We start from the raw sequence: 15,490 nt of genomic DNA, 5'->3' as shown, positions 1-15,490 counted from the left end.
TCCGGAACTTCAGCGACCAGTGGGTTCGCTCACAGGTGGATCTCTGGGTTCTACAAGTGGTATCTCAGGGATACAAGCTGGAGTTCGAGACGTCTCCCCCTCGCCGTTACCTCAAATCAGCCTTGCCAGCTACTCCCCAGGACAGGGAGGTAGTACTGGCGGCAATTCACAAGCTGTACCTCCAGCAGGTGATAATCAAAGTTCCCCTCCTTCAACAGGGACGGGGTTACTATTCCACAATGTTTGTGGTACTGAAACCAGACGGTTCGGTGAGACCCATTCTAAATTTGAAATCCTTGAACACTTATATAAGGAAGTTCAAGTTCAAAATGGAATCGCTCAGGGCGGTTATTGCAAGCCTGGAAGAGGGGGATTACATGGTATCACTGGACATCAAGGATGCTTACCTACATGTCCCAATTTACCCACCTCACCAGGTGTACCTCCGTTTTGTGGTACAGGACTGCCATTACCAATTCCAGACGTTGCCGTTTGGTCTGTCCACGGCACCGAGGGTATTTACCAAAGTAATGGCCGAAATGATTTTACTCCTTCGGAAGAAGGGAGTTATAATTATCCTGTACTTGGACGATCTCCTTATAAAGGCGAGGTCCAGGGAGCAGTTGTTGGTCAGAGTAGCACTATCTCAGGAAGTGCTACAACAGCACGGCTGGATTCTGAATATCCCAAAGTCGCAGCTGGTTCCTACGATGCGTCTGCTGTTCCTGGGTATGATTCTGGACACAGAACAGAAGAAGGTGTTCCTCCCGGTGGAGAAGGCCAAGGAGTTGTCATCTCTGGTCAGAGACCTCCTAAAACCAAAACAGGTGTCGGTGCATCACTGCACGCGAGTCCTGGGAAAGATGGTAGCTTCTTACGAGGCAATTCCATTCGACAGGTTCCATGCAAGGATCTTTCAGTGGGATCTGTTAGACAAGTGGTCCGGATCGCATCTTCAGATGCATCGGCTGATCACCCTGTCCCCGAGGGCCAGGGGGTGTCTGCTGTGGTGGCTGCAGAGTGCTCATCTTCTCGAGGGCCGCAGATTCGGCATACAGGACTGGGTCCTGGTGACCACGGATGCAAGCCTCCGAGGTTGGGGGGGCAGTCACTCGGGGAAGAAACTTCCAAGGACAATGGTCGAGTCAGGAGGCTTCCCTACACATAAATATTCTGGAACTAAGGGCCATTTACAATGCCCTAAGTCAGGCAAAACCCCTGCTTCAAAACCAGCCGGTGCTGATTCAGTCAGACAACATCACGGCGGTCGCCCATGTAAACCGACAGGGCGGCACAAGAAGCAGGATGGCGATGGCAGAAGCCACAAGGATTCTCCGATGGGCGGAAAATCACGTGATAGCACTGTCAGCAGTGTTCATTCCGGGAGTGGACAACTGGGAAGCAGACTTCCTCAGCAGGCACGACCTCCACCCGGGAGAGTGGGGACTTCATCCAGAAGTCTTCCAGCTGATTGTAAATCGTTGGGAAAGACCACAGGTGGACATGATGGCGTTCCGCCTCATCAAAAAGCTAAAAAGATATTGCGCCAGGTCAAGGGACCCTCAGGCGATAGCTGTGGACGCTCTAGTGACACCGTGGGTGTACCAGTCGGTTTATGTGTTCCCTCCTCTTCCTCTCATACCAAAGGTACTGAGGATAATAAGAAAGAGAGGAGTAAGAACTAAACTCATCGTTCCGGATTGGCCAAGAAGGACTTGGTACCCGGAACTAAACTAAATGATCTCAGAGGACCCTTGGCCTCTGCCTCTCAGACAGGACCTGCTACAGCAGGGGCCCTGTCTGTTCCAAGACTTACCGCGGCTGCGTTTGACGGCATGGCGGTTGAACGCCGGATCCTGATGGAAAAGGGCATTCCGGTTGAAGTCATTCCTACGCTGATAAAAGCTAGGAAGGATGTGACAGCAAAACATTATCACCGCATATGGCGAAAATATGTTGCTTGGTGTGAGGCTATGAAGGCCCCAACAGAAGAATTTCAGCTGGGTCGATTTCTGCACTTCCTACAGTCAGGATTGACTATGGGCCTAAAATTGGGATCCATTAAAGTCCAGATTTCGGCCCTGTCTATTTTCTTTTAAAAAGAACTGGCTTCACTGCCTGAAGTTCAGACGTTTGTTAAGGGAGTGCTGCATATTCAGCCTCCTTTTGTGCCTCCAGTGGCACCTTGGGATCTCAGCGTTGTGTTGGATTTCCTAAAATCACTTTGGTTTGAGCCACTTCAGACCGTGGAGTTGAAGTATCTCACGTGGAAAGTGGTCATGCTTTTGGCCTTGGCTTCGGCTAGGCGTGTGTCAGAATTGGCGGCATTGTCATGTAAAAGCCCCTATCTGATCTTCCATATGGACAGGGCAGAATTGAGGACTCGTCCCCAATTTCTCCCTAAGGTGGTATCAGCGTTTCATTTGAACCAACTTATTGTGGTGCCTGCGGCTACTCGGTACTTGGAGGCTTCCAAGTTGCTGGATGTAGTCCGGGCCCTGAAAATCTATGTTTCCAGGATGGCTAGAGTCAGAAAAACTGACTCGCTGTTTATCCTGCATGCACCCAACAAGCTGGGTGCTCCTGCTTCTAAGCAGACTATTGCTCGCTGGATCTGTAGCACGATTCAACTTGCACATTCAGCGGCTGGACTGCCGCATCCTAAATCAGTCAAAGCCCATTCCACGAGGAAGGTGGGCTCTTCTTGGGCAAAATTCTACAAGTTTGATACCCTGGCTGAGGAGGACCTTGAGTTTGCTCATTCGGTGCTGCAGAGTCATCCGCACTCTCCCGCCCGTTTGGGAGCTTTGGTATAATCCCCTTGGTCCTTTCGGAGTACCCAGCATCCACTAGGACGTCAGAGAAAATAAGATTTTACTCACCGGTAAATCTATTTCTCGTAGTCCGTAGTGGATGCTAGGAGCCCGTCCCAAGTGCGGAATTTTGCAATACTTGTATATAGTTATTGCTTAACTATAGGGTTTTTTGTTCTGTGCCATCAGTTTAATGAGGCTCAGTTGTTGTTCATACTGTTAACTGGGTATAGTTATCACGAGTTGTACGGTGTGATTGGTGTGGCTGGTATGAGTCTTACCCTGGATTCCAAATCCTTTCCTTGTAATGTCAGCTCTTCCGGGCACAGTTTCCCTAACTGAGGTCTGGAGGAGGGGCATAGAGGGAGGAGCCAGTGCACACCAGATGTAGTACCTAATCTTTTCTTTAAAGAAGTGCCCAGTCTCCTGCGGAGCCAGTCTATTCCCCATGGTCCTTACGGAGTACCCAGCATCCACTACGGACTACAAGAAATAGATTTACCGGTGAGTAAAATCCATATTTTAACTACATCAACCCCTTTTTCTGATAAGGGCCTCTGCCCTTCCCAGACATCAGTACTTCTGTGGTATTCCAGATCTATGAAAGCAAGTACTATTTGCTGCTCTCAGATCCAAATACTAATTTGGAGGGTACTAGAGTCCGTCTTGTGAAGCATGTTTGGGTGAGGTAGCGAATAGTGTACCTAAGAAATAAATTCTGTAGAGGCTTGGGGGGGATATTCAATAAACATAATTATCATATAAAAAAAAAAAAAAAAAATATATATATATACACACATACATATACATATATATATATATATATATATATATATATGTGTGTGTATATAGGTGTGTGTGTATAATATATATATATATATATATATATGTGTATGTATGTGTATATATATATATATATATAGATAGATAGATAGATATATATATGATAGATAAATTTCTCTTTCCAGTGGCAGTTGCAGGACAGTCAAAAGCTTAGTGTCATGTGTACTGGGAATACGTCATCAAAGGCATTACCACCCACTGTGGACAGGGCAGTGGCTGACCACAGGTGCTTAATGACCATGACAAGTGGCGTCTGGACAGAATTGTCCGCCATAACAGACAAGCAACACTGGTTCAAGTTACATCCACATTCAATGAAGATGGTACTAGATGTATATCCAGTGCAGTGTTCTTTATCTTCCACGGGACATGGGAGTAGAAGACCCACCAATAGTGCATATGTTAACAATACAACACTAAACACGGTGATGCACCTGGGCTCGTGATGTTGCTAATTGGACCCTGGAGAACTATCAAAATGTGGCGTGGTCTGATGAGACACTGTTCCAGTTGTTTTGGGCTGATGATCTAGTTTGGGTGTGGTGAAGGTTCCATGAGGCCATGGATCCCATCTGTCAAGGCATTGTGCAAGTTCCATAATGGTGTTGGCTTAGTGCACGTGACGTGGGTTGGGTACGCCTGAACATGTCATTGACCAGTAACCACTGCGTTACATTACTTGGTGACCATTTGCAGCCCTTCATGGACTTCACCCCTGCTACAATGGAATATTCCACCAGGTTAATGCACTGTGTCATCGGTTCCAAGTTGTCCAGAATTTGATCGAGGAGAATTCTAGAGGGCTCTGATGAATCGCGTGGAGAAGTCCATTTGCACCCAAGATCCTGCACCTACAAATATCAGAACTCTGGGAAGCTATCCAGGTCGCATGGGTCAATCTCTTTCCAGAGGTCTTTGCGGAATCGATGCCAGGTCGAGTTGCTGCACTTTGTCGGGGTAGTTGGGGACCTACACGATACTAGGCACCTATCCCATGAAGTGTAGATGCCTCTTGTTTTTCCGTTTGTGGCGAAAAGCTTATTACTTCAAGTTTAATATTCACTTTTCCCTTGTGCTTACATTGTAGAATTGCTCCAGCAATGCTTCGCCAGGCATCCTATGGCACTATTAAAATTGGCACTTACCAGAGCATGAAGAGGCTATTTGTTGATCGCCCAGAAGGTGCGTATGATGCTGATAAAGTTGACTAAACCTGTACCTCTCTGTGTCCTGCTCACCAGGGAGCTGATGTGCAATGGTACAAAGAGTCCTAAGTTGAAAATATACAAATAACAACATAGTCAAAATATTTTATTTTAAAACCGCCCAAACCTGAAATACAGATGTGTCCACCTACATCTAGTCTCCCTGCACGTTAAACAGCCCTTCTAGGACTCTGGGATCTTAACGTGTGGCTTTTTTCATTGGGGCGCATCCTATTTGCTAAACTATGCAAATAGGACGCAGAAGCAGTTTATGCTGATTAAAATAATATGCGGCATGTCTGTATTCTGTGTGCGACCGTAGCTGTATCTGCATACAAAGTGGATGTTGGTATCTTCCTTTAAAACACTAGCATAGCATTTCGTATGCAGATACAGCAGCAGACGGGCACAGAATATAAGCATGCAACATATTTTAATCCGCATAAGTTGCTTGTGTGTCCTATTCACATAATGATGCAAATAAAGATGCATTTTCAGCAAAAAAAGAAAAGACACCTGATATTATTGGAGTTGCACAGGACCTGTCAGCTCACTCACACCAGGCATCTCCCTCTATGGCGTATTGAATGAAGTTGTATGAGGACATATCTGTAAAGGCACACCACATAACTTGTACAAAGAGCAGTATATATTCTATGTAAGTAATATTTTTCTAAAGAAATGTCTAATGTTTTGTCCTTTGTAGTCCGATATAATATTGGAGATGTCAACTCTTAAATGTGCTGCAAACTGCATAGCAGGGCTCTAAGAGGTATCCTAACCTCTCCACTGCCCGAGCTGAATGATGAAATGGCACATCATAACCATACTGCCGGCAGTGCACCACAGTCGCTACCATTACAGGAGTTTACCTTGTTAGGTGACGAACAGGTGGGCAGTGTGACCCTCTTCTCTGGTGAATAGAGGGTGATAGACAGCACTTCTGTCCGGGTTCCACACCCTATAAACGATATGATACCCCTCATACTCTGAATTGCAGTTGGCTGCATAGGAGAGGAAGAGTAGATTATGTATTGTAAGCATCTGGCCAACATGATCATGCTGGGGAAGAGACTTGCAGGCATTGCCAGGCTGGATTGTCTAGGATGACTCTAGACAACACATAAGTAGAATATAAGCAATCCCATGTGTAATTGCTGGACACTTCTTCTCTACTCCAATCACTGTAGAGCTATATGGTTCCAATCTCCACCATATCTCATATGCGTTTGATTATGCGGACAGGCATGCATGTGGAATGTTACAGCAATATGTGGGAAGATAGACGAAACACCTGCTATTCTATAATGTTTTCCACAATTCCTGTTCTGTCATAGAAAGGTCTTCTGCGTGTTGGTGTTTAGGTGCATACATGGTGAGATTTTGGCTATCTTCAATTTTGACTTTGCGATATTGACTGTGTGCTTGTGATATTGGATATGTGCGATTTTGACTAAGTGGCAATTTTGACTATACTTTTGTACTAGATAGTCAAAATTGACTTGCCTGCACAGTCTACCTAGCCTTGTGATACCGACTCCGCGGGAGTGCGCATCGGGATCGCAAGATGTTTAGTCTTTGCACTAACTTTTTCCTTGCGATTTTGATTTTATAGTCAAAGTGGAAAGGAGAAATCTCACCGTGTGTACACACCTTTATACATATCCAGCAATGTCTTGCTCTACTATCAGACTTGAAAATATTGGTTTCTCTCCCATAGATGAAACGTTGGTTCTTAATGTATTTTGTGGTGTCTTATCTGGAGTAGTTTCTTCATGTATTGCCAACCCCACCGACGTGCTAAAGGTAAGGTTTTGTTTCTCCTTTTTCTGTAAATAATAAATATAAGCTTGTTCCTTTTGGACAAAGATCAAGTGTGGTAAGCTGCAGTGTTTTTATGTGACTGGTGTTTCCCTTCTGTATAATAACCAAAATACAGCTGTGTGACCCTACCCAAAGATTCTATAACTTTCTGCACGTTATCAATATTATCGGCAAACTGTGACCCAATTGTACTAAATGTGTTTTGATTCCTTTTTTTTTTCAGTTTACATTTTATTACACTGCAGCTTGTGTTTTTAATATTTGTATAAGGGTAGTTCAATAAAAGGTCTAATTTATCTGGAGTTCAGGCCCCCATTATTCATTTACTGTGTTGGAATATGTGATGTAGACCTCCACTAGAAGTGACCCCCTGGTATGTCTGGTTGACTAGATGTTATGTGGGTATAATGGTAAGTCTGTTTCCAGGAAGGAAGCACAGTTCTCAGCACTGTATCATTTCTCAGTGGAATAAGGTACTGCTAAAAACTCCTATGGTATTGGTTGTGTGTTTTGAAATAGTCCTGTTTTCACGCCACAGATTTTGCTGATTGTCCTTACCAGCACACTAAACCTTAAGGTGTCTATTCATGTAGAAATCGAAAAAATGGAATTGTTACTTATCACTATACATCGCATCAGTTTGATGCGATTTTATACAGTAGGTTTGATAAGTAGCAATTCATGTATACTTGTCCGGCGATTCAATCCGATATCCTGGGCTCCGGCGGTGCTTTGAGTCAACGGCAGTCCCCTCTGCATAAAGCGAAGTCAGCCAGCAGGTCCCTGTGCGTATGTGCTGACTGCTGAGCTCCCGATAGGCTGCAAGGAGGTCAGGGGCCGAAGCTAGTGCCGTGCAGAGAGCAGGTAAGCTGCACCCACTTTCCAGACTGCTGAGGTCTCCATGCTGACACCCGCCGGACACCCCATTGCCGATTTGCCCGCACTGACTCCAGCTGGACATCCCTCCGCCCCGCGATCTGCCCATATATTTATCGTAGTTGTATGGAGGCCTTAAATCAAAAGTACTTGACATGGGAATCATGCCGGTGTCTTGTGCCATATGGTACTATTGGAATAGGTGTGTGTGAGAGTTATACAGGCCAGGTTATAACCATTTTTGCAGTGATAAACGCTTATCTTATTACATCCAATAGCAATGTACAGTGGGGATTGAAAGTTTGGGCACCCCAGGCAAAAATTCATTTTAATGTGCAAAAAGAAGCCAAGGAAAGATGGAAAAAACTCCAAAAGGCATCAAATTACAGATTAGACATTCTTATAACATGTCAAAAAAAGTTTGATTTTATTTCCATCATTTACACTATCAAAATAACAGAAAACAAAAAATGGCACCCTGCAGAGTTCATACCTTGTACTGCCCCCTTTGGACAGCTGAGACCTGGCAGTGTCATGGATTGTTCTCAATCATCGCCTGGAAAGACCAGGTGATGTCAATCTCAAAGGTTTTAAAAGCCCAGACTCATCTGACCTTGCTCCAACAATCAGCACCATGGGTTCCTCTAAGCCAGTGGTTCTCAAACTCTGTCCTCGGGAGCCCACACAGTGCATGTTTTGCAGGTCTCCTCACAGAATCGCAAGTGAAATAATTAGTTCCACCTGTGGACCTTCTAAAATGTGTCAGTGAGTAATTAATACACCTGTGCACCTGCTGGGTTACCTGCAAAACATGCACTGTGTGGGGTCCTGAGGACCGGGTTTGAGAACCTGTGCTCTAAGCAGTTGTGTAGAACACTGAAACTGAGAATAGTTGAAGATAGCAAAGCATTATCAGATGCCCATATCTTCTGTTCGGAATGTAATTAAGAAATGGCAGTCATCAGGAACAGTGGAAGTTGAAGCAAGATCTGGAAGACCAAGAAAAATATCAGACAGTACAGCTCACAGGATTGTGAGAAAAGCAAGTCAAAATCCACGTTTGACTGCACGATCCCTCCAGGAAGATCTGGCAGACACTGGAGTTGTGGTACACTATTCCACTATAAAGAGATACTTGTACAAATATGGTCTTCATGGAAGAGTCATCAGAAGAAAACCTCTTCTACTTCCTCACCTCAAAAATCAGCATTTGAAGTTTGCAAATGAACATATAAACAAGCCTGATGCATTTTGGAATAAAGTTCTGTGGACCGATGAGGTTACAATAGAACTTTTTGGCCGGAATGAGCAAAGGTACGTTTGGAGAAGGAAGGGCACAGAATTTAATAAAAAAAGAACCTCTGTCCAACTGTTAAGCATGGGGGTGGAGCAATCATACTTTGGGGTTGTATTGCAGTCAGTGGCACAGGGAACATTTCACGAGTAGAAGGAAAAATGGATTCGTTAAGATTCCAGCAAAATTTTGGACGCTAACTTGATGCCATCTGTGAAAAAGCTGAAGTTAAAGAGAGGCTGGCTTCTACAAATGGATAATGATCCTAAACACACCTCAAAATCCACGGTGGATTACATCAAGAGGCGTAAACTGAAGGTTTTGCCATGGCCTTCACAATCTCCTGACCTCAACATAATTGAAAATCTATGGATAGACCTTAAAAGAGCAGTGCGTCACAGACAGCCCAGGAATCTCAAAGAACTGGAAGACTTTTGTAAGGAAGAATGGGCGAAGATACCTCAAACAAGAATTGAAAGACTCTTGGCTGGCTACAAAAAGCGTTTACAAGCTGTGATACTTGCCAAAGGGGGCAGTACAAGGTATTAACTCTGCAGGGTGCCCAAACTTTTGCAGACGCCATTTTTTGTTTTCTGTTCTTTTGAAAGTGTAAATGATGGAAATAAAATCAAACTTTTTTTGACATGTTATAAGAATGTCTAATCTGTAATTTGATGCCTTTTGGAGATTTTTCCATCTTTCCTTGGCTACTTTTTGCACATTAAAATGAATTTTTGCCTTGGGTGCCCAAACTTTCAATCCCCACTGTAAATATATAACATTCTATTTCATGTTAGATAATGAAAGAAATATTGGATTGCAGCCAGCAGCAAAATATGCATTAAACCAAAAGAACTAATGTTCAGAATTAGCTGTAAGGAATGCGACTGAACACAACTCGCTTGGTGACTCTTAACATTTATTTTATTTGCTGAGTGAAAGAAATGCATGGACCTATATTTGTTCTGTCTGCTGAGACTATAAACAAACGGAGTTTTCTTAATCTAATCCCACCATAGCCCACGGTACCCAGAGAATATCTTGCCTGTGATTCTTTATTGGTGTAGATCCCTCCATGATCACACAGGTATAAAAGAAAAACAGACCCATTCTATACGAATCTTTGTTTATATCCGATCTGGGTCCCAGATGATTCAAATAGCTTCAGACTATCCAGAATTTGTACTTTCTCCCCCATTCACATATGGTTATCACCCTTCAAACCCAGACCTAGGTCTTCCGGTTTACAGTGGTTGCTTGGCAATAATGTAATCTCCAATCGTTATTGCCCGCACCAATTAATTTGTTTAAGAAATGACCCAGGTCATACCTTTCACACAGAGGCCAGCTTGTAAGTCCCGGGGATGACCCTGGACTGTTGCAGACCCAGAACTGTCAACCCGGTTTTGACCCTTTCAGAGATGAGCAGGAGGACCTGGGTCGATGTGCGTGCATCAGGAAAAAAACAAAACGGTTTTTGGCACCTCTCTGAAAGGGGTATTAATGACCTCTGAATATTAATTGTAATCTGATGCATTGGCTAGACACCACAATCCTCTTCATAACACTGAATCGTATAGAATTCAGGGAATGACCTACAGCTTCCATCTATCATCCTCTAGGAACCCCATAGGCAATACTGAGCCAATTCAGTATTTCAATACAGATTTTAAAAACGGTAAAATAATAGTGACTGGGGTATTCCTGCCTAAAGTTGGGAGATCTGAAAGCCCTTTAAGGTATATGTTCTAAAACAAGCCATTTGAGAAATAGCATGTTAACTAGTTAACTTTTTTTTTTTCTTTCTAATTGTTGCGTCATAGCAAGTGCATTGAGTTCAGCATGTAACTGACATGTGGAATGGGAGTAATGAATGTTCTCTTTATAAATCTGGCATGGAAAATACATGGCGTGACGTGATCTAACTCTCTCCTAGAGTTGTTGCTTGGATACAACAGGGCATTGAGTTCAGGAAGCCCCAAGCAGGAACACTATGCACAATCCTTGTGCATATGTTAATACAAAACACTTGTTGCTTAACGGCTATATTCCTAAAATAGCTGTGAGGAGGCTCGGCAGTCTGGCTGCTATCTGAGTACATGGTCTTCCTTACTCCAAAATAAGCTCTCGGACATATTGGGTATTCTGCTAAACCTCCAGAATGTCCTTATCCGAACTAACAAAATGATTACTGTAAATGGGGGAATTAAAAAAACAAAACAAATTATTTTATACAGCGATTTATATATAGAAATATATATAGATACAGATGGAGGGGAAAATAAATTTTATATATATATATACAAACTGAAAATTCAGCACTCACCATAGCATGTGGCAGGTACACATTAAACCTAGTTGGCACATTTGCAGTTATATTATGTGTGATACAGTTGCCAGGTAATATAATGTGTATATGTGTGTACATATTAGGGTGCATCAAACACCCCATGAATTTTTAAAAGTAAGAAAAATGATTTGTCCCCATGCTAAATTTTTTTGAATTGTTAAGGATATATTGCATACCAATTTTGAAGAATCTGAGATATTTATGTGGCCCACCATGCCCCTGAAGATTAAAGATTTCTATTAATTTCTATTTCTCTGACGTCCTAGTGGATGCTGGGAACTCCGTAAGGACCATGGGGAATAGACGGGCTCCGCAGGAGACTGGGCACTCTAAAAGAAAGATTAGGTACTATCTGGTGTGCACTGGCTCCTCCCTCTATGCCCCTCCTCCAGACCTCAGTTAGAATCTGTGCCCGGCTCGAGCTGGTTGCACACTAGGGGCTCTCCTGAGCTTCTAGTAAAGAAAGTATTTGTTAGGTTTTTTATTTTCAGTGAGATCTGCTGGCAACAGACTCACTGCTACGAGGGACTTAGGGGAGAGAAGCGAACCTACCTGCTTGCAGCTAGCTTGGGCTTCTAGGCTACTGGACACCATTAGCTCCAGAGGGATCGAACACAGGCCCAGCCTCGGTCGTCCGGTCCCGGAGCCGCGGCGCCGTCCCCCTTGCAGAGCCAGAAGCAAGAAGAACATCCTGGAAATCGGCGGCTGAAGACTCCGGTCTTCATTAAGGTAGCGCACAGCACTGCAGCTGTGCACCATTGCTCCCTATGCACACCACATACTCCGGTCACTGATGGGTGCAGGGCGCTGGGGGGGGTCGCGCCCTGGGCTGCAATTAGAGAACCTTACATTGGCAAACAGCACATAATATAGTCTAAAAAACGATATATGTGCAAAAATCCCCTGCCATAATATTACTATAAGAGCGGGAGAAGTCCGCCGATAAGGGGGCGGGGTGATAAAGCTGAGTATTTATCGTATATAAAACACTTTAAGAGGTCTAAGAACACTGTACGCTATCTACGTAAGAAGTACCGTAAGGGTACGCAAGTTGTGTAGCGATCGCTCAACCGTAGTCGAGACGCTCAAGCGTCACGTTCGCTTACGGCCCAGTGATCACAGGCAGGGACGCTATTGGCTGCCGACTAACGTGATGATTCGCTATAGCGTAACGTACGCTCGGGACCTCGAGGAGATCACCAGCGATGCAGACGCTTACAACGTTTAACCTTTATATCTATACCTTTAACGATGAGATACACAGTATACCTTAGTGTGGAGACAGAGTGTAAGTGCAACCTGATGTAACCTGATTAACTACAAAGCTGCTTGAGCGTCACCGACGCTCAGAGAATACTTAACCCTTTAAGAAATACACAGATACCTGGGCTTAGGGTCCAAAACCTATTATATGTATTATAACTATTATACTTGCAAAAGGAATCACAGTACAAATGATACACTACAATATAACATAAACCAACTAACCAGATAAACTAGACAGGAAATACAATACAATATAATTAAAGGAAAATACGAGAGAGACAGAGAGAGAGAGAGATGGCTCACAGTAAGACAATATGATTACGGAGAAAACTTACGCACAAGGGGAAACGATCGCATGCGCCTCGATATCCAGCTCCCGATTATCAGCAATGAGAACCGTTGAAGAGAGTGAAGTTGGATATGGTCGGCCTGCCTATTTATGCCCCACACACAATACAATTCAATGGTCCCTACAATCTCATTGTTCATTGGACACAGGAATTCGGCTTCGCATTATAACAAAAGGTCATAGGTTGATTCATACAGGTGGGCTGTGACTATTTCCAACTGCTCAGGTGGGAGGGAAACTGGGTTTCCCGCCGCATGGGTAATAAAGTGCAAATAAAGTAAATGTTCATAAACTTCTTATGTCCATAACTATTCGCACGAGCGATTGATCTGTTTCAAACCAACACCGGAATATTTCTAATTAAATATTCTTCCGATGGATACTAAACACCACTGTATTACTCCTGTCTGACCCTTTGTATCAAACAAAGAGGGATTCCTCTGTTCATAAACATTCTATATTAACCAAACTTTCAGAATCTATCAAAGGGACCATGATCTACAAAATACATTATTACTGAAAATATGTAACGATTGAGTCGCACGCTACAACCACATAAACTCTACCGTAAATACGCATACCGTGCGCCTGCGGGTGCCCGCGACTGTGAGTATGCGCACGTACGGGAGAGCGTACGCATGCGCAGCACGGACCTGTGTGAGGTGCAAATATGGTAGTGTGCATAGAGATATTTTTCTGACTTTGACAGTCCACCCTTTGGCAGTCAATAATAACTGCCACCTTCTAAAACATTTCAAAAGGAGAAAAATATGTCAGGGGTTAATTCATTTCCATGGTTGGGTAAGGGAGGAGAGAGGAGTAGGTGGGAAGAGGGTATGACCTAGTGAGATAGCAGAAGCATGTGTGTATAAGTCCATGTTTGGGGGGTCATGTATCATCGTGCCGTACGTGTAAATCAAGCTTCGAGGTATTGCGAAGTATACATTTGAATTCCTTCTTATCCCGTGGTACGGGTCTGTGGATGGGCTGTCAAACTTTACCGAGCTCTTTTCGGATTTGAACAAAATGGGGAGCACATTTTAGTTGATGATACATGAATGGGGGAATATGTGATTGCTGATATCTGTGCCTGTATTGCCTATACTATGTGTGTCATTACCTGAGGGTTGTAGAAATGAAGAAAAGACATAATTACGGTAAATGCGGTGGTATTCTATGTCAGGTTAATGTACATCTGTCGGTTGAAGTTTTGTTCGGTATCAGTTGAAAGTCGTCTTCTTTGCGCTGTGTTGCCCATTAGGTGTGAGCAAAAAGCTTTGTCAATGCCATTAGATTTACAAAAAATGTTGGGCTAGCGTAAGTTTAAGAATTCTAGGGAAACTGGGGATCCATGGCAAAGTTCATCAAATGTCCATATCTCAAGTGGTCAAAACTTCTTCTCTGGTCTATCCGTTGTCTGTATAGCGTCTCGTCAACTTCCTCGTCCAAGTGGGTCTTTTTATCTTGGAGAAAAACCAGAAAAACAGGTGAAAGAAACGGACCGTAGAAATCGCATTTTCATCACATCATTGTTTCTATCATTGGGTCATAAATCAAATCCAGGTTAATTACAGTTTCCTCACTCCTCAAACTCATTACCTTAGTACGACGATTGCACCTCATTAAAGCCTGACCGCATCTAAATATCAAACCGATCGTTATGATAACACCTAAGATACATAGGAGAAACTTCCCAACATCCATTATGACTCCTTGAGCCCAGTCTCCCAAACCAGAGAACCAATTTCGCGGGTTCAACCATGACACCCAACCAGTCAGCTCATTACCTACAGCAGCAAGAGTGAGATTGTGTTTTCGGCGAAATTCCCACTTCAATTGGAGAATATCGTCCATCTTTTGGTCTATGACCTCAACCGGATCCTCTGTGCTATTCGTGATATACGTGCAACACTTCACGCCGTACTGTGTTGCCAATGTAACACAATATCCGCCTGTCACTGCTGTGAGGTAATTAAGAACCATTCTATGCTGCACCAGTTCTGTTTTATAAGCTTGAAGTTCCCTTCCAGTATATCTAAACGTGTCATCATACATTTCAGTGATATTATCTAACAAATTTGCGAGCGCCGATATGTATTTATAATTTAGCACTCCTCTAGCGGTGCGGGTGAAATCTAACGCGATTAAGAATTGAATCCCGGTGGATTCACTTATCAGATCAGAGGCCGGATGCTCTGTCTTCTCTATCAGGTGCCTTTTAACAACGTGCTCGTAGTGGGTGTGAGTATAAGGAGCTTGGGCACCACGATGTATGCCTTTCATTTTATCATGTGTTACAGTCATCACTTCAGGCAATACTTTTCCAATATAACACAATCCTTCAGAGTTTGGGGCAAGCCACTTGTACGCCTTTCTCCCGCATATGAAATATGCATCATCGGGGAGAACATATGGGACGGAGAAGGACATAACCATATTACACACCTTCCAGGTGAAATCTCCTAACCCTAATTCTTCCATCTGCTTAATACACGTATCAGGTTGTACGATATGTGCACAGTATCCTGGTGATACTTCTCCAACTCTCGTAATCCTATTTCCTAAGGTGTACCTATACCGGAAAGATTTTCCTCTACTGGCTATGTGGCGTACAAGCTCTGTATCTGTAGGCATTCTATCTGCTCTATGCGAAAAGGTCATGGTGTGGTT

At 43.6% G+C, this 15,490-nt stretch overlaps 1 protein-coding gene across 2 annotated transcripts in view; it reads left to right on the top strand.

Annotated features, from left to right (window-relative positions):
• SLC25A30 (solute carrier family 25 member 30) overlaps positions 1 to 15,490 on the top strand; it is a 101,286-nt gene that overhangs the window by 57,043 nt on the left and 28,753 nt on the right. For both annotated transcript variants that reach the window (XM_063952824.1, XM_063952825.1), the window contains exons 4-5: positions 4,744 to 4,838; positions 6,582 to 6,667. In XM_063952824.1, the coding sequence (XP_063808894.1) occupies positions 4,744 to 4,838; positions 6,582 to 6,667 (181 nt within the window). The remainder of the gene's footprint in view (positions 1 to 4,743; positions 4,839 to 6,581; positions 6,668 to 15,490) is intronic.

The sequence above is a fragment of the Pseudophryne corroboree genome, chromosome 2 (genome assembly GCF_028390025.1).
Source record: "Pseudophryne corroboree isolate aPseCor3 chromosome 2, aPseCor3.hap2, whole genome shotgun sequence".
Taxonomy (NCBI): Eukaryota; Metazoa; Chordata; class Amphibia; order Anura; family Myobatrachidae; genus Pseudophryne; species Pseudophryne corroboree.
This window is presented reverse-complemented; position numbering and strand designations above follow the sequence as displayed.